Source organism: Carcharodon carcharias, chromosome 6, assembly GCF_017639515.1.
Source record: "Carcharodon carcharias isolate sCarCar2 chromosome 6, sCarCar2.pri, whole genome shotgun sequence".
In the NCBI taxonomy this organism is placed as follows: Eukaryota; Metazoa; Chordata; class Chondrichthyes; order Lamniformes; family Lamnidae; genus Carcharodon; species Carcharodon carcharias.
This window is the reverse complement of record NC_054472.1, coordinates 134,680,887-134,702,572: the sequence shown is the minus strand read 5'-3', so window position 1 is coordinate 134,702,572 and position 21,686 is coordinate 134,680,887. Positions and strand designations below refer to the sequence as shown.

Sequence of the window (21,686 nt, the reverse complement as noted above, 5' to 3'; positions counted from 1 at the left end):
CAGGCTCCATGATCCTGACGTACTCCTCCTGCAGGATGAAAGAGATACATGTGGTTAGCATGGGTGTACTAAAAACCTGTCCTGGTTAAGTGTGATGGCCCCTTAATGCTTCCCGGAGAGTGCTGGCCACCACTTGGATGGCCAGAAATTAGTGCGCTGTTAACTTGAGCCATGAGGTAGACTGGTCCAAACCAGGATGCTGACATTGCAACAGGCTATGAGTGCCTCCAGCTCCATGGCCAGTTTTAGTGAGGGTGCAGTCCAACTGCTCTGCAGTCCACTAAAGTGCTCCTGAATTTACAGTCTGTGCTGGGGTTGGGGGGTGGGGGAAGCTCTGCAGAACTTGTTGGCACTTTGATGCCTCTGCTTTGCTTGAGTGGGCAGATAAGCTGGGAGCCTGTCCTCAATCATATCAACGTGGAATGTGGCTCCAACTGAATTGTCTCAGTTTCAGAGGAATGGTCACTTTATGGAGGTTTCCTGAATGCATGGCCACTTCTGTCACCCATCCTACCCCCCACCCCAAATGCTTGAGCACTATTTTCAACAGCAGGGCTACCCTTGCCCACCCCCCTTCCCGACACCACCAGTCACCTCAATGGCAAGGCTGCACTTGCCCCCCCCACTCCCCCTCACCCTCAAAAGTCACATCAGAGGCAGAGTGGCACTTAAACCTGACCCCCTGGTGCCCCTGAAGTCTGCAAAGCAACAGACGGCCCTGGCGAGCTCTGCAGAACAATGCTGCTCACTCACCTCCAGTTCCCCCAAAGTGAAGGCCGCCAAGTGCACGTCGCCTCTGTGCTGTTGTGAAACACGTCGACGTGCTTTCCCACCGGCGTGGATGGACGATCCAGCAGGAGTGTAAGAGCCTGGCGGGGTGGCCTGATAATGACATGCTGATCTATTACAATGAGATTCCTGACTACTGATGACGGGAAACGTGGCCCACCATCGGCGGGCTGAGCGGACAATCGCGACCTGCCTTCCCGCCATCGTGAAACTGAATCGCACCATATTGTCCGCTCACACCACGTATCATGCCTGCCGTCAGTGGGCACGGAAAATTCCGCCCCATGTCTTTTTGCTTATTGACTATCACCTACAAATGCACAGCGCAATCTAAAAATTGCTATATTATTTGGGAGGTATTACTGGGGCTCATTGGGAGACATACCACTTTTAAAGTATCCGTGTAAGACAAGGAGTGTGGTACTTTCAGGACCTGAAGGCAGTTAAAGTCACTGTCAGTTCAGGTGGGGTGTTGGGCCTGTGTTGCGAATAGTATTGTCTAGATGGACCCAAGTTGGCAGCAACGGGTGTTATTTTCTTCTTGTTTTTGGAGCAGGTGGCAGAGCCCAGCAGGTGGGGATTGAGCGCCTGGATCTGCGAGGGCAACGGCTTCCCCTGGCAGGCGGGGCGAGAGTTGCATCCTGTGTGCAGACACTCTGAGCCAGCGCTAACGGCAAAAACCAAGCGCTTCCCACCGCCCGAGCTGCGGCCCTGCTCGCTGAAAGAATAAGCAGGATTCAGCTTTTATAGTGAATGCACCTTGGTGGAGTTCTTCATCTGACCCATGTAGTTGAGGTACTGTGCAAATAACCCGCATATTCTACACAGAGATGAAAATGTAGTAAATACGATTAGGGTCAGTTCAAGTTTCATGTTTTAAAACCGTACATTGTATTGTGCATGCAAAAAAAGACAGAACGGAAAATGTAGCATCGACGCAGCTGTGTTTCGTATCGTTTAGCTAGCTGAATGTTAGGGCGGGGGGGGGGGGGGATAAACCTAATAGACTGGAAAGAAGCCAGCAGAAGGGGGATTATGATGCAGATTTCAGTGTAGCTGGATTCTGGAAGTCCCGTTTTAATAGCAGATCGCGATAAGACACAGGGAGAGAAGCCAGGAGCTCTGGGCTGTAGCAGATGGCAGAGAAGGAAAGTGTTTGAGCCGAGCCCTAATGCAGCAGCAGCAGCAGCCGCAGCCCTTCCCACTGAGCTCTCGGCAGCCGGGCTTGGGAAAGCAGCACCAGAGATCAAGCTGCATGCACACAGCTCGCAAAAAGAGAGTGGGAGAGAGAGCAAGAGACACTCTGCCAGTTTATTGTTAACATATACTTGACCTCCTGACCCCTTCACGACACAGATGTCTGCTCTACCTCTTTCAACTCCCCCTGGCTAAACCCCACCCACTCTGCACCTGGGCAGTGAGTAACCAGCTCCAGAGTCCAGGCTGCTTTCCAAACAGGACTCTCCTCATTTCAACTGCGAGCTGCTAACGAGACTATCTCTCCGGCCGTGCACATCCATGGAGGACGGCTGCCTGGAGTTTGTCTTCTGACATCGTGACGATCGTGATCCTGGTGGTCTGCAAGTGTCTAAAGGAAGAACTCGTTCGTATTTTTAAAAAAAAGCAGAACAGTTTTTTTAATCCTATCTCCTTATCCCTGAAGTTTGTATTAGTCCTTGTTGGGAGATCAGAAGTTTGCAGCATTTTCTTTGGCGCTGAGTTTCTCATGTGGACGGATCTGCCTAGCTGCAGGGAGAAACTTGCATTCCTTCCTCTCTGTTTTTGTGGCCGAGCTCTGGAACTTCTATAATTTAATAAGTAGGCGAATGGTTGGAATCTCTGGATCTTACCAAAGTAAGTGTGATTCGTAGCATTTGTTCCGCTATTACTAATATTCCCCCCTCCTCCCCCCTCCCGTATTAATTTAGCACTTCTATTTAAGCAGCAAGTTATTGGTTAAGCGAGTGCAATGGTAACGACGTTTTGGTTTTTTGAGCAATAACATTTGTTTTAATCATTATCGTCAGCGTATTTGCATAAATCTGATTTAAAGTATGCGATCAATGTTTGCACATTTACACCATTGACCCAGATATTTGAAGAAAGAGACATAAAGCACCAGATATTGATTGCAACTGTGAAATTGTACAGCACAATTATGTTAAAAAGTTTACATGTTTCTAGCGTCTAGTCAGACTGAACAGGATTGTGCACTTTTAGATTAATTACCTTTAACAATCGGGGTCTTCACTTGACCTTCGTCCTTCTGTCAAAACAAATGTCTCATTCATATTTGAATTTTCCAAAAACCAGAAAGTCAATTTTCTTGGAAGAATGACGAAATATGATGCAGGAATCCTCAATTCATTCGTTTGATCTTTGTAGTGATTTGATCTATTAACTAGTATTTAACTTGCTTGTTGATGGGCTTTTGTTGGTCTATTTTCGGCACTTAATCCTGTTATCTAGGAAGCTTTACATCTGGCTTTGTTTTGGAACGGCTACAATTATGTGATATAGCAATAACAGAATGGGGCAAGAGGGAAAATAGCTCAACCTGGAGAGTGAGTTTCAGGACAGTCGGCTCTGGCCACCCTTTCCTGTCAAGTCCTGTTTTCCCCTTATACAAGAGATGCGTTCTAAATGCAAAGCATTCAATGCAAAGCCCAATTCATTAAGATTCTCAGTGACTACATCACTTGCGAGCAGCTTAAACTGAAAGAAAGTTGGCATCTGCAGTTTTGCATTTGAAAACATTAGCTGTCACAATTGACAGTTTCATCTTTTTGATTCACTTTCATGATTTTCCCAATGCAGTTCATTAATGGAGATCTTTTGGTTGTTAAATGGAAGGTTAATATATTGTTTTGAGCTTTGGATTTCAATTAAAAAGCTTGGCTTTTGTTCTGTGGGAACTTGTCATGTGCTGTGATCAAGATGCCTTATCAGTTAAATGAAAGGTGACTTAGAACTTGCATGTTTGGGGAGGATAGTTCTCATGATCACGAGCAGGTGATACATGTGGATAAGCAATTGGTGATTGTGGTTTGGCAAAATATGAACATTAGTTTATACAAATGCAGGAGCATATTTTTATTAATGCATATCAGATATGTCTTATTTACACTTTACTGGAAACAGCATGACATTTAAATTTAGTGAATATTTATATTGAAATTCTTGACTAGTTGCCTATTCAACTGTTTCCAATGAGTAGCTTTTCTTTGTTTGGCCTAATCAAAGCCTCACTTAAATTAACTCCAATTCACCTATTTTGTATATAAGAACATCCAGTTCAGTACAAGAATTCTTTTAATTTCCAAGTGTATTTTTGGGGGGCGTCTTGGGACAGGAAGCCTATTTCCCACCTGTCGCATCCCGGAACATTTCAATTAAGTTTGTTTCTGTTTTTCTGGACGGTAAAATAATTGTGGGAAACCGCGCTATAAAAATAATAGGGTCTTGTTTTCCAGAAATAATATTATTTTAACCTGTCGTGTCCAAAGTCATATCAATGAGGCTAAATGTTATTACCTGATATATATTTACATTTACAATATATTTAAAGAGCACACATTCTTTAAAAATAAAATTTGATTATGGCCTTTATTTCATCCTCAAGATGTGACAATTCCTACAGTAACTTAATCACCTAACTGTTCAACTTTAAGAAACAATTATTTATAGGACACTAATCTTAACACACCAGCAGCAATCCTTTACCAGTCTTCCTTTCATGATTGTGAGATGTGAAAGAAATTGCACACTACGCTATCATTGCAGGTAAATTTGCTTTTGTCTTATCCTAAATTTATGAATCACAAAATGATATTTTGCATTTTATAAAAATTGAATAGTTGATGCACCAAACACTGTTGGCTGGAGAAATATATTAAAACATTGAAGTTTTTCTCCTGTGAGGGAGAAACTTATATTTCTTGTCCTCCCTGCATTGAATTTTAGATCCAATGAGATGACTGTAGTTTGCTGGAACTCTAGCTGTGCCATATAACACTGAACAGAATTTTGATGTACGTAAATACTACATGTTATGAGCCTGTGCAGACTACAATGACATCATTGGGTCCAGAATTTACTATAGGAAGGAGAAGGAACAGCATCCCCTAGTGAAAATACAGTGTTGGAATTAGTGCTTTTTCAGAACACAGCAACATAATATTTGCTCCAGGCTTATATCTGTGAATATACTTTTTGACATTTACCACTTTTTAAGAAAGATATCTCTTCAACAAATTTCACCATCTCAATAGCTATACAGTATAGATTTGTAATCACTACAGAATCTGTGAAGTAGATCTGGTATGCAACTATTTGAGAATTTTGAAATAAGTTATAGGCACAGAAATTAACATTGCTTGTTACTTAAGCTTTAATAATAATGACATGCTATTGCAAATCTTATCTGATTTTCATATTTTTATACTTCTGAAAAATGAGTCAAGAGTGCATATGTTTTCTAAGTGATTAAAACATGCCGATGATTATTTTAATACTGCTATATTATTTTTATTTTTAATTTGTTTTATATACCTTATTAACAGCATATTGGTTAGGTTGGAGTTTGGTAGTTATATAATGAAGGAAACATCAGTTTAATTTGTTATGGGTAATTGTGTATACTAAGTCTTGATAGGGTTATTTACATGGTGTTCAAACAGAACAAGTCACTTTGCCCAACTTCAGTAGCCATCTGCAAGTGTAGAGGGTTTGCACCTGTCAGTCCACACTAATTATAGATTAGGGTCAAAGAAATGAAATATGAGTAGTTGCTGTCGATGATTACTCCAGCACTACTAGAAAATGATTATTTAGGATGGGCTTGTTTGTTTTCAGCAAAACTCAATGTGGCCATATGATAACTACATTAATATTTTTAATGCTCATTCCGTTTTGAGGTTAATGTTTTTGGCAATACATGTAAAAGCTTCTTATAATAAAAGCTGCGACTATAATCCTAAAATTCAAGGAAATAATTTGTCTGGGGAAAAGCTGTTCTCACAAGGTCACTTTTTCAGTTGAATATTATTTTAGTCTGCCGTGTCCACAGTCATATCAATGAGGCTTCCATATTATTGGATTAGTTGAGGATTTGTGACAGACCTCTTTTATCTGCCATATTCATAGTGGTGCCAAGCTTTTCATCAGCTCCTTTTTTATTACAGTTCTGCTTTTCCACTCACATTATGGCAATGTGCTCTCACAATTTGAGCAGCTTTCCACCAGGTGACAGGTGTCCTGCCCGGCTGCAGTTGGCCGGGAGTCCATTTTCTATAATCCTCAGTCCGTGTTTTCCCTTTGAGTTGCCAATTAACTTCTCACACACCCTCTGTTTATTTTCCTGGATCCATCTGGGCTGAGCTGATATTGTAATCACTCTAATGCACATTGCCTTCCCTTCACACACAATGTGCCATCATGACGGGCCTTTTATTTTAGATAAGCCGAGGAAGTGTGTTTAATGAATACAAACCCGTTGTGCTGGTGTGCACTCTGCCAGAAGGTAATCTCCATGAATAGGTGCTTTCAGTATTTGGAGGAGATGCATAAGTCGATAAGGCTGGGAGTGAAGATGTAACCTGTTATCTGCTGCTCCTCTTGCTGGCAGTGAATTTACATTTAAAGATTAACACTGAAGAAAAGCTGCCTTTTGACAAGGTTAGGTATCATTCCCGGCCTTGACAGTATCTGACATCGCCTAAACCATTTCTGCAGGACTTCTAAAGGTGAGATTACCAGAGTCGTTATCTTTAATTGGGTTTAGCATTCCATCTCGACTGCTTTCTATAGTGTAGAACTAAGTACTGGGAGATGATAATGGAGAACAAAGGATTATTTATTGATGTGGCTTTATAACCATTAGAATACTAAAGAATATGGTCAGGGTAATGACTTGATTTGCTATTTCATTATGTGTAAATTGCCTGAAAATAGTCTTGCCTCTCACAGAAAACCAATAAAGCTCTTGAATGAAGAGGCAGAAAGCCTTTGTCTTTTATTTTTGATGGCATACATTTGATAGCACTCGCTCTGTTATATTGTCTGCTAGTGAAGCTGAAGAGACCAGTGTGGATTTGTTTAAATATAGGTAACAGTGCACTAACACCGTACAACACATGTAAAATCATTTATATCTGGGCTTATTCCAGTTTAAAAAATGGAACGAGAAAAAGATTAATTGAGATCTGTTTTTTTGCATGAAGTAAATATTTGTATTTTAGAGAAGAATTACAACTAGTCAATACGTTGAGACAATAGAAACCATTACTTCCCAGCATATTGACATTTTGTGTTTGTGACTGGCTCGGTGTGTGGTGAGATATTTTAGGATCTCAATGGTTGCAGTACACAAATATTGCTGTAACTGACCTTTTATGTCCTTAGACAACCCATTTGATGTTTGCAGATACTTCCTAGGGGGTTATTATTTAAACAAGGGTATTACATTACTCAAGATACAAATATGCCACCTTGTAACAATTTAAAGCTTCTTTAATCATTCCTTGTGTTTTATTATGCAATAAGAGTGAAGATGGAAATTTAATGCCAAATGTAATCCTGGCCAGCCTGAATTATCTGTCTTGTAATTGTTGATATGTGGATGACTTTTAAGAATGTTCGAGACTGAGGTTTGTGTGATTTTCATGAAATTGTTTAGCTTCTGTTTGATCAGCAGGTGCTGCTGAGATGAAAGCCATGTGCAAATTATTTCAAGGGTAAAAAGTGTCGATTGAAAATGAATGTGATAAAAGAAAGAGCAATCCGTTTTCTGTTTTCAATTTGTGCAAAGTTTGAAGAGCTATTCTGCTAAACTGACACATCTGTTCCATTTTGAATATTTCAGTGAACTCACCTCCCCCCTCCACTATAAATAAAGTGTTTTTTATTGGTCTAAATCGCCTGAGTTTCAAAATGGCCAAAAATACATCCTTAGAGAATCTTGATAGTAACTTGTCTCTTCATGGTATTTTCCTTGTACCAATTATTGTTAATGATGGAGAGAATATAAAGGCGGTGGCAACACCTTTTTTTTAAGCCACAATATGCCACTATCATTTGTTTGAAATAATGTATTTAACATTGCCAATATTGAGGTTGAAAGTAGGTACCTGGATTATTTATTTATTTATTTAGCTTCCGTTTAAAAGTGGCATTCATACTTATGCTCCAGCTTTTAAGACAGATTCTGCTCTGACCTTATTGGAAGCATATGGGTAGCATGTGTCTTAGAGCATTCGCCTACTGTATCTTAACACAATTTTATTGAATTTTGTGACTTAGCGCAATTGGAGCTGAGAGTAAAAGCAGCGGATTCTGAAATCTCATTTCCCCAAGAAATATTATAGGTTTCCAGTTATAGGTGCTCCTTTTCTCATCTGCAGTTTGGTAAATTAAGTTTTAATTTTCCATCTTTTGAATAGTTTATCAATTCTGTAATATCACAAATTTTGCCAATTTTTCTGAAAGAAGTACTTTATTAAGATTTTCACTCACAAAGCCTGTACACTTTATTTAGTGATACAAAAACATTTCATTTTAAAGAATAAGGTGAAAGATGTGAGTTATTGAAAGGTGATGAAAAATATTAATGCAGCTCACCGCATGATAAATTAATTTTGAAGAGTAAAATGCCCTCTGAAATAGCAAACTCCATTGAGCTGGAGAGCACTTGCTCAAGTATTGTCTTGGTAGCTTACTGCTCGAGTCCACTGATTGCATTAGTAATGCAGCTTAAAATAATCATCATAACAATGAACTGTACAGGTACAATTAAATTACTTGTAGGAATATTCTGAAATGAGGAGGAAGGTTTGGTGGGATCCATCAGACCAAAGCAGTATAAAGAAAAATTACAATATTTTTGTGTTTAATTGGTATTGAGTTGCCCGAAGGCTTTTTAAAACTTGGTTTGCTACATTGCTTTCATGGTCAAACGCTCAGCCGATGAAATCAGAAAATCATGTTTGCAGCTGGGCAATTACAATGGTGCCCAAGATCTGTGACTATCGAGCATGAACGCAGATGCCTTCAAAGTTATATTTTCTTGCATGTGGAGGTTGTTGGCATGAAACAGATGCCTTCATTTTTTTTTTGAGAAGTCAGCCTGTGGATATAATTGGTTCTCTCTTCCCATCCTCCAGGGAGAGTCTCTCACAGATGAAATCAGATGAGAAAAATTTTGCACAAAGCAAGTGTATTCATGGTTTAAGCACCGTATGCTGCAGACACAGTCAATGACTAGATTCCTCATATTAATGGAATAAGAAATAACAATGTGTGTACAATTTTTTTCAATTTTATTCCTGTAATAAAATCAATTTGGTGTTAGTGTAGCCAATATGTATATGTATCAGAACTAAATTGTATATATAATAGAACGGATGGTTTTAAAGCCCTTGTCTGGCAAAGCAAAGCTTTTCAAAGTGAGTACATTTTAGCATATGGTTGGAATCAATCAAAAAAAATCTTGTGTATGCAACTGATTACATTACCATCTGTCATAAAAAGTCCTCAGTTGGCATCTTTTTTTTTACATAATGTCAGAGCCACAAGAACCATTTTATAAAAAGTGATAGGCTGTTTCTTTATAGTAAGGAAAACTTGGGCTTCGCTCTAGATAAACATATGGGGCAGAATTTTTCCGCGGACTACAGAACCCTGACATTGGGTCCAAATGGGAATCCCGAGTCCTTGCATGCTGGCAGTGAGGCTGGCGTCACAGTAATCCAGGAACTGGACTCCAAGTGTGCCATCCTATTAAGGACTACAGATGAACTCTGGATGTCATCGGCAGCAATCCGAGGGCCATTAGCTCTCGAGCCATGGTACTCCCACTGATAGGCGTTAGGCGCTGCTTATTCAGGTTGGGGAACGCAAGCTCACTTGCCTGCACACAAGTAATCAAATGTCTAGCATATAGATCTACAGGTGAATTGGAGCAATGTGAAACCCCCTCTGCTCGATCAGTTTTGCTTGCGATTGTGAATGCAGACCCCTCTTTGTGGCTTGGAGCCCTCCACTGGTGCAGTGATATCCATTGGGCTCGGGGTCTCCAAACATGGGGGGGAGTGACTGTTCTGCCATTGGCAAAATGGCCAAGAGGCTGCAAAATTGAGGCCCTATTTGAGGCTTTAACTTTTCAAATTGACTGCCTACCTTATGGAATGGGCAGCCAACCCACTTCCCAGCCCACCCCTGGGGAAATACTCTTGCGGCAGGAATGCGCCAGGGAGCTGTCTCCTGCAAATCCCTGTTATTTTTCCCCTGCCAAGCCTGGCACCACAGAGCTGGGAAAATTCAGCCCATGGCTTTCATCCTATCAGAAACGCAGTTGTCTGGTAGAATGATAGCATTTCAATTTGCTGCATTTTCTGACTAATGTCTCGTTCGTATTATGGTCTACAGTACTTACTTTTTTATGTTTCAATATATTTTAAAGTAAAATTCTAGGGGGATGAAATTCCACAAGTGGATTAAGTTTCGTGGAAAATGCCAACATTTCCTGTTTTGCGCTCCCACCGAGGTTGTTGGTAAAATTATTGACAGCAGGGATTCCTTTAGCTATTTATTATAATTTGGTAATTCCACAAATAATTTGTGTTACAGTAAAATTGTGAAATTGTTTCTACTTGAAGCAATTTGGCAATCCGTTTTGGTTCCTTGTGCTCTGGAATTTTCCACATTTGCATTGCGGATGGATATCAGAGTGCTGGCAGCAGCACTGCAACAGTTGAGCATTACATTGCTCAGAATTTGTAATTATAAACTGGGTAATTTATAGTATCCTAGATATTTCTTGATATTTGCCACACGAGATGCTGTCCCTTTCACAATATAGAAAAAAAAACTCTTGACACTACTTCTGTCCCAGGCATTAAACTCATGGAATTGGCAGCACATAAAAAACACATTCAACCCCTTGCTCCTGTGTTGATGCAATTACATTGGAGCTACTTATCCGAATTCCTCTTTTGTTGCCCTGTTGCCGTTATATATTCTTGTTCAGGTATTTTTCCAAAACCATTTTAAATGACGTGTTAGCATTTGCCTCAATAGTCACTTGTGGTAATAACCCCTGAATGGGAAAATATCATCCAATATTCTTCTTTTCTCTACTTGTGAAAATGTCCAATCAGTGCCCACTTGCTCAAGGAAGGATAATCTAATGTTTTTACAGCACTTTTCATGTTCTCAGACCATCCCAAAGTGCTTTAAATTAATGCAATCACTTATGTACTAAAATACATAGCCAATTTCCACACAGCAAACTCTCACTAACAGAGAATGAAAGAATGAGAAGATAATCTGCTTTTAGCTGAGAAAGGAAATGTTGTCCAGGACACTAGGGCAATTTCCCGTTCTTTTCCAAATAGTATGTGGAATCTTTTGTGCCCACATAATGGACAGATAGGACTTGGCTTTAAGGTCTCATCTGCAATACAGCACTCCTGGTCATGCAGCACATCTGAAGTATTGAACTGAAGCGTGAACCTGGATTATCATGGAGCTTGAATCCACAAATGTCTGATTTAGAGGCAAGGTTCTATGAACTAACACAAGCTGACATCCAACAATTTACCACCCAGTGGAAACAATCTTTCAATGTTTACCCTCATGATTTACTAACCAGTGGAAATGATTTTTCATTGTTGACCCTCTCAAAATCTTTCATAACTCTTTCAGAGTTGCCTTTTCACTGCTCTGTGGTAATGTTGCTGCAGAAATGGAGCAATGGATGCTCAGCCATTAAAAGGGTGTGAATAGTAAGTCTGTTATTTAGGGATTTTGGAAAGCTGTAGCTTTCTTTCTTTCACGTATGTGGAGGTTGTTCTTCAACTGCCTCATGCAGGTAATTTTCATCTTTCAGGTGAGACATTAAACCAAGATGTTTGCCCTCTCAGGTGGATGTAAAACATCACAAAGCACTATTCAAAGAAGAGCAGGAGAGCTATCCCTGGTGTCCTGGCCAATATTTATCCCTCAATCAACACCTGAAAAACAGATTACCTGGTCATTATCCTGTTGCTATTTGTGCAAGTTTACTGTAAATTGACTGTAGAGTTTCTACATTACAACAGGGATTACACTTCAAGAAGTGCCTCATTGGCTGTAATATGCTTAAGATGTGCTGTGGCCATGAAAGGTCCTATATAAATGCAATTTTTCTTCTTTAAATGTATAGTCTTGCAGTTTGCACCCTTTATTTTCACCAGTGTAAATGCCGTTGTTGATTGTATGTCTTCTAGCTTCTAGGTGGTGTAAGCATTATTCTTGGATTGTTTTGTTGTAAGCATAACTTTCAGATTTTGGTTTACACATGTGTGCTCACTTTTTATGAGTGCATAACTGGACATCTCCTTAGAACTAACATTGGAGATTTTTTTCACAATTTGTAGTAGACAGTACAATGTAGTAGTCATTGTATCTTCATTATTAAGGAGGGAAGAAACTATAGCTTTGTTGCTACTGTAATGCTTTTGTAAAGTTGTTTTTAACTACCCGTGTTGCTGGTTCCTAACATGTAAGTTCTCCACATCTGTCAGCAACGTCAAACTAAACATATCAATTTTGAAGATAAGTTTTTAGTGTTCTGTTGGTACCAAGGAAATTCATTATAAGGTTAAGAAGATCATGCTTTTGTAGTCCATTATGTTTAAAGATAAAAATGTGTGCTGCATTTCAATGAACCACAATGACTTGAATGCAGTTTAGTTGTGCTGCAGTGATTAAATAATATTCTGTGAAGTTAATCCATTTTAGTATTTTGGGCTCTCCCAATATTCTAGTTGTGTCTGTGTTAGCTGATTTTTTTTCCTCTTGGAAGTATTGTGAGATGCTTTTTACATTAAAGATGCTATATAAATGCAAGTTGTTGTGATAGAACCAGGTGTGAGTGTATGTGTTCGCATGAAGACATGTATGTAAAAAGTAATTTAAGTTTCATCATTGCTAAAATTTAGTTGGAGAAATGCTTTGGAAGACCAAAAATATTCAAAGTTGGAAGCTGGACATTTGTGCTTCCATCATAGACACATGCTTTATGGACCCACACTTTTGAGTTTTGCTCATGGTCTTGAGCTCAGTCTGTTTCACTGTAAAGTTATTTGTGCATTTTGTATTGATCAAATGTAAATCTGTGATAATGCTAGCTTTGTATACCAACAGAAGTGAAAGCTAAATGAGGTTTATTCCCATCTGTAAAATCAGGGAATCATCCTAATTATGAGAGGGAGAATATAGTTTATTATCTCATTGTGATCTAAGCCTGTTTTTGCCAAGCTAAAGGTTGATATCCAGGCTAGAGGCCAAAGTCATCTGTAGCCAGAAAAAACTATAGGAAATTAGCTGAAGATTGGCAGAAAACAGTCTGGTCTAAACAGCAAAACAATTAGAATTCACCAAGTAGAATAGGAAGGATGGTGAAATAGAGAAAGGAACTTTCGTTTGAATAGCATTATGGGGAGATGGCCAAAAATGTGACTTTGTGTCTTCAGCTGCTATTCCTGACTCGGGGCATTGTCTCCCAAGAGTTCTTATCTCAAATTCCTGGATATGAACTTCTTCCTAAGAATGAACAAAACAAAGAGCAGCAAAATAAAAGCAGATGCTGCTGTGAATAACAGATATTCTTCTGCAGTTAATTTTTTTAACAGTACATATTCTGGATCCATATTTTTAATGCGCAATGAATCACTTTTAAAAGCTGTTATTTGCCAGTTTAAAATTTTCTCCTTGTATTCAGCCGAGCTGTTAATCTTCCTTGAAGTTTTGTTTGACTGAAAATAAAGGTGGTTCTGGTAGAATAATCAAAAAATGTAGGATTATCACTTAAAGAACAATAGGCAATTTGAAAGCACTTTTTTCCACACTATTAGATCAGAGTACTTTGTTACAAATGTCAATTGAGGCAGGGACTGAGAATCGTTTAAAAGGAAATTGATAAGTATCTGGAGGGGAAGAGAAAACGTTAAATGATACAGGATATAGACAGGTAAATGGGAAGTTGGAGCTGGCACCAACAAAGGTCCATTGGGCCAAAGGGCCTGCTATGTTTTAACTGCTATTATCTATTCCTAGTAGTAATCATTGATTCCCTCTACTGAAATATATTTTTGAAGTAGGCTGAAATACATTGTGGAAGTTGTGATATATCGTCTGGTCTGATCTGCCAGCAACTAACTTTACAAACAATTTAACCCACCAGCCCCATTGGTTTTCCCATATCCAGGATGGAATTTTCCAGTCCAGTCCCCACCCCCCTGGCAGGTTTAATGGCGGGCAGGGGTGGAACAATGCTGCAGGGACGAAAAATCAGTTTGCCGCCGGCATAAAATGGAGGCAGAAACTTGTGTTCTCATCCGCCATGGCAGGTCGCCATTCCTGCCAGAGGCCAGGTGAAATTGTTTTGCATCCCGTTAATAGATGCAGATGAACGTCCGACTGGAATTGTCCACCAATGTCCGATTATCTGTGATGCCAGCAGGATATCTGAACATGTCTGGACTAACATGGCATGGAGGTGTCGAGATATACCTGAAGAAGGCTTGCGGCAGTCTAGAGTTTGGGATGGAAGATGGAGGTCTCCGGCGACTAGACCCTGGGTGGGTTGAGCATCTACAAGGTGGATCTTCAGGCTGCAGCAACTTCCAGAAGGTCCATCATTATCTCCTGGATCTGCCAGAAGGTCCATCTTCTATCTTCAGGCGCTTACAGGAGGTGGATGTTTTCCTTCAACAGTGGATCAGTTGATGTCCTTTTAAATATAGAGCCCGGATATGATGGTGGGGCCTGAGCCATCCAGGCCGCCGCACTGCGCAAACTGTCAGGAAACCCTCGACTGCATATTTAATGAGGCCTGCGTCATGCAGTACGGCACGAATTCCTACCAGCCTCTGTGGCGGGAAACACTCCCTCTTCCCACCCCCACCATGGGACTTAGTCCCAGAATGGAAGATTCTGCCCCAGCTGTCAAACAGTTTTTAGGAAATTGGAAGTTCAACGAACAAAGCTTTAAATTGACATCAAACCAGGGTATATTTGTTAGATCTTTAGTCCCAAAGTTTGAGCCTTTGAAAGTCCGGCAATGTGGGAAAATTGGTCAGTTATGTCCTGTCCACAAAAATGCAGAACAAATCCAGTCTTCCTAATACCACCTCATCAGCCTCTCAATCATCAGCAATATGATGGGAGGTGTCATCTACAGCTCTATAAAGTGGTGGCAACCTGTTCACCAATGCTCAGTTTGAGTCCTGTCAGGACCATTCAGCTCCAGGCCTCATTGCAGCCAAAAGTGGACAAAGGAGTTTCATTCCAGTGCGATTGGAGTGTGATTGACATTGATATCAAGGCATCATTTAACCAGGTACAGCATTAAAGAGCCCTGGTAAAAGTAAAGTCAGTGAAATCAGAGGGAGGTGGGGTTGGGGGGGCTACTATCCACTAGCACAAGGAAAGATGATAATGATTGTTGGAGACCAATCATCTCAGCACAGGAGATTGCTGCAGGAGTTCCTCAGGGCAGTATCCTTAGCCTAACCATCAGCTGCTTCACCAATGGCCTTCCCTCAGTCATAAGGTAAAATGTAGGTGATGATTGCACAGTGTTTAGTTCCATTTGTAACTCCTCAGATAATGGGTTGGATTTTATGGTTCTTCACCATTCTATTTGAAGGTGGGGTGTGCCTAACATGCAGCTTGCGGCTTCCCGTCGCCTACCTGCCCATCTACAATGTGCCTCCCATTTATTGGTGGGTGGGGGCAGTGTTGGCATCTGCCTTTGGGCCTGTTGACATCTTTAAGCAGCCAGTTAATTGCCATTTTAGTGCCTCATCCCACAACTGTCGCTATTTTACCAGCAACAAGGGGAGGCCCAGGTCAAGAGGGTAACGTAGGTTTTCCTGGGCGAGTTGGTGCCAGATAAGAAGGGGGCTGACCTCCTTTTGGTTTGGGGGGGCGTGGTTTCCTGTGTCCTCAGAGGCATCCCCGTCCCCCAGGTTATGACCCCCTTTAACCGCTCCTCAGCTGCCTCAAAACTAGTCCTTCACTTTTGTCATCCTCCTCGTTGGGACAGCCAACCAGGCCTCACTGAAATCCCAGATTTAACCTTCACTCTGGCTTCCATAATCTCCTCTCCTTTGGGTCGTGGCCGTAGTCCCAGTAGTGGCCCAGCTCAAACCTGGCGCTGCTGAGACAACAGTACAGCCGGCCAATCTCTAAGGCAGGACCTCCTACCCAGGTGGGGGTGGAAGTCTTGCTCTGAGCCAATTAATATGCAGCCAAATGTAAAATGGCCTCTGCGCAGCTGGCTTTTTTGTGGTGGGCTCCCAACCAACTTTTTTGCCAATGGGACTGCGGTGGGGATGCAGTGCCCTTTAAGATCTAGCGCAATGATATAGTCTTGCCCACCATGTGCAGCAAGACCTGAACAACATTCAAGCTTGGGATTATAATGACAAATAACATGTGCGCCATGCCAGACAGTGACAATCTCCAATAAGAGAGAATCTAACCATCTCTCCTTGACGTACAACAATATCACCGTTGTTGAATCCCCCACTATCCACATCCTGGGTGTTACCATTGACCAGAAACTGGACTAAGTCAGCCATGTAAATACTGTGGCTACAACAGCAGGTCAGAGGCTAGGAGTCCTGCAGTGAGTAACCCACCTCCTGACTCCCCAAAGCCTGTCCACCATGTACAAGGTACAAGTCAAGAGTATGAAGGAATACTCCCCACTTGCCTAGATGAGTGCAATAACACTCAAGAAGTTCAATATCATTAAGGAAAAAGCAGCCTGCTTGCTTGGCACTCCTTCCACAAACATTCACTCCCTCTACCACCAACACGGTGTCGGCAGTGTGTACCATCAACAAGATGCACTGCAGGAACTCACCAAGACTCCTTACACAGCACCTTCTAAACCCAGGACTACTACTATCATCTAGAAGGACAAGGGCAACAAACACATGGGAACACCACCTGGAAGTTACCCTCCAAGCCACTCACCATCCTGACCTGGAAATATATCGCCGTTCCTTCACTGTCACTGGGTCAAAATCCTGGAATTCCCTTCTTAACAACAGTGTGGGTGTACCTGCACCACATGGACTGCAGCAGTTCAAGAAGGCAGTTCAGCACCACCTTTTCAAGGGCAATTTGGGATGGGTAATAAATGCTGACCTAGCCAGTGACGCTCACATGCCATGAATTAATTTAAAAAGAATTCTGTGGCGAGGAACTCCTGATTCCCCAATGCCTGTCCATCAACTGCAAGGCACAAGACTGGAGAGTGATGGGCTATTCCTCACTTTGCTGGTCAGTACAGCTCCAACCACACTCAAGAAACTCGACACTATCCAGTACAAAGCAGAAAACAAAATACTGCAGCTGCTGGAAATCTGAAATAAATACAGAAAATGCTGGAAAAACGCAGCAGGTCTGGCAGCATCTGTGGCAAGAGAAACAGAGTTTCTCTCAAAACAGAGTTTTGAGTCTGTTTTATTGGCACCCATCCACCACTTTTAACATTGACACTGTCTACTACTGGTGCACGTTGACTGTAGTGTGAAACATTTTCCGGGCATAACTGCAGCAACTCACCAAACCTCCTTTGACAGCACCTTTCAAACCTGCAACTCCTACCAACAGAACAAGGGCATCAGGCTCATGGGAACACCACCACCTGCAAGTTCCCCTCCATGTCACACACCATCCTGACTTGGAAATATGTCACCCTTCCTTCCCTTTGGCTAGGTTGAAGTCATGGAACTTCCTCCCTAACAGAAGTGTTGGTAGACCTACACCATAAGGACCTCACTGCCCTTAGGCCCCCTACAAATACCAATACAATCACGGAGAACATCAATAAATACTGAAGAACTGTTGGAGAGCCCTTCTAGATACTGACAAGCTCATTGGAGAGCCCCAATAAATAATGGCGCACTCCCCAGTGACACCATATTAATTCTGACACTCCCAAGAAGCCCCTATAAATGCTGACACACTTCCCGGAGGCCCCCTATAACTAAAAAAATAAGGACCACAGCATCCCAAGAAGTGTACCCACCACCACCTTTTCCAGGGAATAGGGATGGACAACAAATGTTGGACTTGCCAGTGATTCCAGATCCCATGAACAATAGGGAAAAAAAATTCTTTATCCATGGTTGTCCATTAATGTAGACCTTGCACCAAATTATTAACATATGGTAAAGATCATAATCAGGGTGAGTGGCCCATGCCTGTAACAAGCTGAGGTGAGGTCGACTATTTCTCTGCAGTACAGTTCTGAGACCTTTACAAAATTATCTATGGAATTTATTGCAGTTCTGAGCTAGTTCGATGGGCCTTAGAATATAATGGCGAAATACTTTGTGTAGCTTAGGAACTTCAGCAAATCCCTCCCATTCCTTTCACAAAGGAAGACTCCTTTCCCTTCCAACATCCACTTACTCGAACTTCCTGGTTTCTTGCATGGAGCAGAGTCCTGATGGTAACAAGTTCTGTCCCAAGGCCACAGATTCTAGCTCCCAATGAACCGTGTGCACTCAGCCTCTCAACCCTTAGAATTTTGGGGCCATGTTCTTCAATGCCTCCGTTAATATAATGATCAGCAAGACAAATTAGAGGAATTTTTCCAATGTTAATTGGTTGGTGTCTTCAGTGCTAAATATTTTGACATTAATTTGGAATGGGGAAAAGTAGAAGGGCTGAGTCTGAACATACTGAATGCAAACTAGATTAATGGTGTTTTAGAATCAATCTTAACTGTGACATTGCCTATAGTTTTCAACAGTGAAATGTGTTGTTGGGAAGGAAGATTTGCTCATATCAGAGATATGACCATAAGTGGGCTTTGTTACATAATCTGTCAAACCTATTTTAATCTGTGATGGGGGAGGAGATGGAGAGAAAAATCAATACCATACATTCCATTGCTTTGGGGTTACTCATTTGTACTATTTTTATTCAGTGGCCTTTAGTAAATTTGCACAAGCTGTTCTACAGCCCAGAGGAACTGCAGTATTAGAAACTCCTTTGGATTTTTAACCCTGTATTAGGTACTATTTACTTTTACCATATCCACACTGGACTTCACTCTGAATAATTGTATGTTGAACGAAATGTTTTGAAATGGAGGTATCTACTTCATTATATACAGACATTGGTTGGTGTTCAGGATATTGAAATGTAGATATTTTTGGTACTAGTTGAGTCTTTCAGAGAAGAATAACAAGGCTGTTTAGATGTACACAATGATAGAGTAATAGAAGGGTCACAGCACAGAAAGAAGCCATAAGGCTCATCATGTCCAAGCTGGCTCTGACCAGAGCAGTTCAACTCCCCTGCCTTTCCCTTTAGTCCTATTAATTAAGCCATATCATTGAAAACCAGGTCTTTTTGACTTTTAAAACTTTATATTAAAATGTACCTTAAGTACTTTAATCCTATATCTTGATGCTTCTATCTTCAGAGTTGTTTCAAAGCTGTGGTTCTTATTATTGTCTGTTCCTTCATTGACACCCTGAACAAATCGATTCTTCTGTTCTATCCATAGCACCTCTCTCACCATCCCCAATCCCCTTTTCCTCCTTGCTACAGAAAAAAAATTCAGTATGTTTTAAATTACCAAATACTAGGTATGTTTGATAATGCTGCTAATCTCCCCATAAGGCATATCTTCCAAACCCCCTCCCATGTCTATTTTGACTGTATTAACAGAAGCCAAGCATACAGTGCCAAACCTTTTGACATGCTATTAATGTTTTATTGTTGGTCATGGCATAGTGTGAGACTTTTTTAAATTTGAGGACCATGCTAATTGTACAGGAACAGTATTGCAAATCCAGCTATCTGAAAACCAAACGTTTTTTAAAGCTGCCATGAATGAATTTTTGTTATTGTTAGATGAGTAAAATAATTTACTGGCTTGTTGGGCTAGGTGCTGCATTGGTGCGGAGGCCCACCAACTAGTTATCGGCTTCACGAGCAGTCTTTCCCTGTGCTTTGAGTGTTCCGATCGACCCTTGACTCGACCCAAACCGCCTGACCCAAAAACTGGCAAGATCTGAAATTGGGCACGGGCCCGGCCCTGAGGTTGCTGGCTTTGAGACACTGTACTTGTAGAAGTCGAATACTTTCAATTTGAAAAATTTATCATGACTCTATGCTTATATCATGCATTCACGCTTTCCTCATTTAGGCTGGGAAACCTTTAGAAAGCTTATCGCATGAATTTGATTTATGACTGTTTTGAACGAAGGAATATTGTTTCTTAAAGCAGGATGTTTTCCTAACCAGATGACTTTAAGACATTCTGTGTCACTATTGTGTCTACTTTCAGACATATCCAAATAGGTGCTGTAGAAGGATGGGTTTCGTCTTTTGCTTGGAGAGTAATGTTAACATTTTCAGCTTAAAATATAAGAATTAAATATATATATCTATATATATATATAGGAATAAAAGCATCTTCAGCTAAAATATATATATATATTAATTCTTATATTTTAAGCTGTAAATGTTAACATTACTCTCCAAGCAAAAGACGAAACCCATCATTCTACAGCACCTATTTGGATACGTCTGAAAGTAGACACAACAGTGACACAGAGAAGTGTCTGTATATACAAATACACAGCAGACAAGTACATTTGTGGTTTTTACAAAACTATAATGTATGGGTGGTTCAGACAAAAACCATACTTTTTTTTTGTTGATGCTCCAACAAGTTCTAGCGGAAGCAGATCTGAGTTTCTGTGGAGCCGTAGCATGGGTCAGACCCATACACAACATTCCTGCTTCCGTGTTTAACAACCTGAGGAGCAAAACATCCAGTAACAAGTGTGTGAAAATTCTGTATCTTGGGCCACAGTTTGTTGCTCTGACATCCTGCAGGCCAGTCCTGTCCGTTCACAAACGTCAGGGCTGGTTCCTGACAGCATGCTATCTCTGCCTGGCCTGGGTTCCTTTCATTCAGGATTCATTGTGTGGAAGAGGGTTTGGTCAGGAATTCGGGTTCCTGCCAGTAATGCTCTCCCAGCCCCTTCAGCACTGACCGATGCCTGTTGTCGTGGACAAAGGAATTGGCTCTTTGCTCCCTCTGTTCCTCCTTGCACCCAGGATTGGAATTTACACTGTTTCTATCATTTATGATAACCTATAAAGAAAGCCGTATAAAACTATTTATATATATGTTTTCTTATCAACTAATGTGTTGTAGAGACTGAATCTAAATAACTTATGTTTTTTATACGTGAAAAAAATGGACAGAAATAAGAAAAAGTGCACATGGTTGCATTTGCATTGTCAGTTTATCTGAATTTGGATTTTATTATATATTTTTATTTATCTTCATGTTGTATGAAAAGAATAAAAGCATCTTCAACTTAAATAGGTTTGGAACCATAAAGTAAAAGCTGTGGCTACCTGTAAAAAGCAAAGATTTTACACAAATGAGGAGATAATGAGCCTCCTAGTCGTTTTTTGAAAACCATAATATCTATAGACCCCTGAACAGCTGATGCCAACACAATTTGCCTGTTGTGCTGTATTACCAGCTCCATCTAGTGGTTTTATCTTTCTGCTATTTGATTGATTGGGTGGTCTCTTCAGCATTTCTTGTGAAATGCTTTGCTAAAATTTGTTATTGAGCTTAAAACACCATTTCTTTTCTTTTCGGCAACCAATGTACATTTTCAATCTATTTGAATAGTTAATTGATTCTTGTTGATGCTCTGTTCCTTAACATTTTGTGAGGTGGACTTTTGGTAAATCCTTAATTGTTAGAAGAGAAAGCATTAGGAAAGTAAGGGTATTAGAGAAAAAAATGCCTTGTAACCAAAACCATGCGAGTGATCAACAACATTTTTAGTCTG

General features: G+C 40.7%; 1 protein-coding gene and 1 long non-coding RNA gene across 6 annotated transcripts in view; one reads left to right on the top strand and one right to left on the bottom strand.

Annotated features, from left to right (window-relative positions):
* LOC121278690 overlaps positions 1–3,469 on the bottom strand; it is a 36,675-nt gene extending 33,206 nt beyond the window's left edge. The window contains exon 1 of the long non-coding RNA XR_005943261.1: positions 3,019–3,469. This is a non-coding gene — a long non-coding RNA (uncharacterized LOC121278690). The remainder of the gene's footprint in view (positions 1–3,018) is intronic.
* Positions 1,451–21,686, top strand: part of runx1t1 (RUNX1 partner transcriptional co-repressor 1) — an 88,344-nt gene continuing 68,108 nt past the window's right edge. For 3 of the 5 annotated variants that reach the window (XM_041189042.1, XM_041189037.1, XM_041189036.1), the window contains exon 1: positions 1,881–2,643. In XM_041189042.1, coding sequence (XP_041044976.1) covers positions 2,616–2,643 — 28 coding nt within the window. In that variant the 5' untranslated portion in view covers positions 1,881–2,615. Of the gene's footprint in view, positions 1,585–1,880; positions 2,644–6,277; positions 6,534–21,686 lie in introns of those variants that run through there. The other 2 variants (XM_041189040.1, XM_041189038.1) reach the window with 2 other exon arrangements.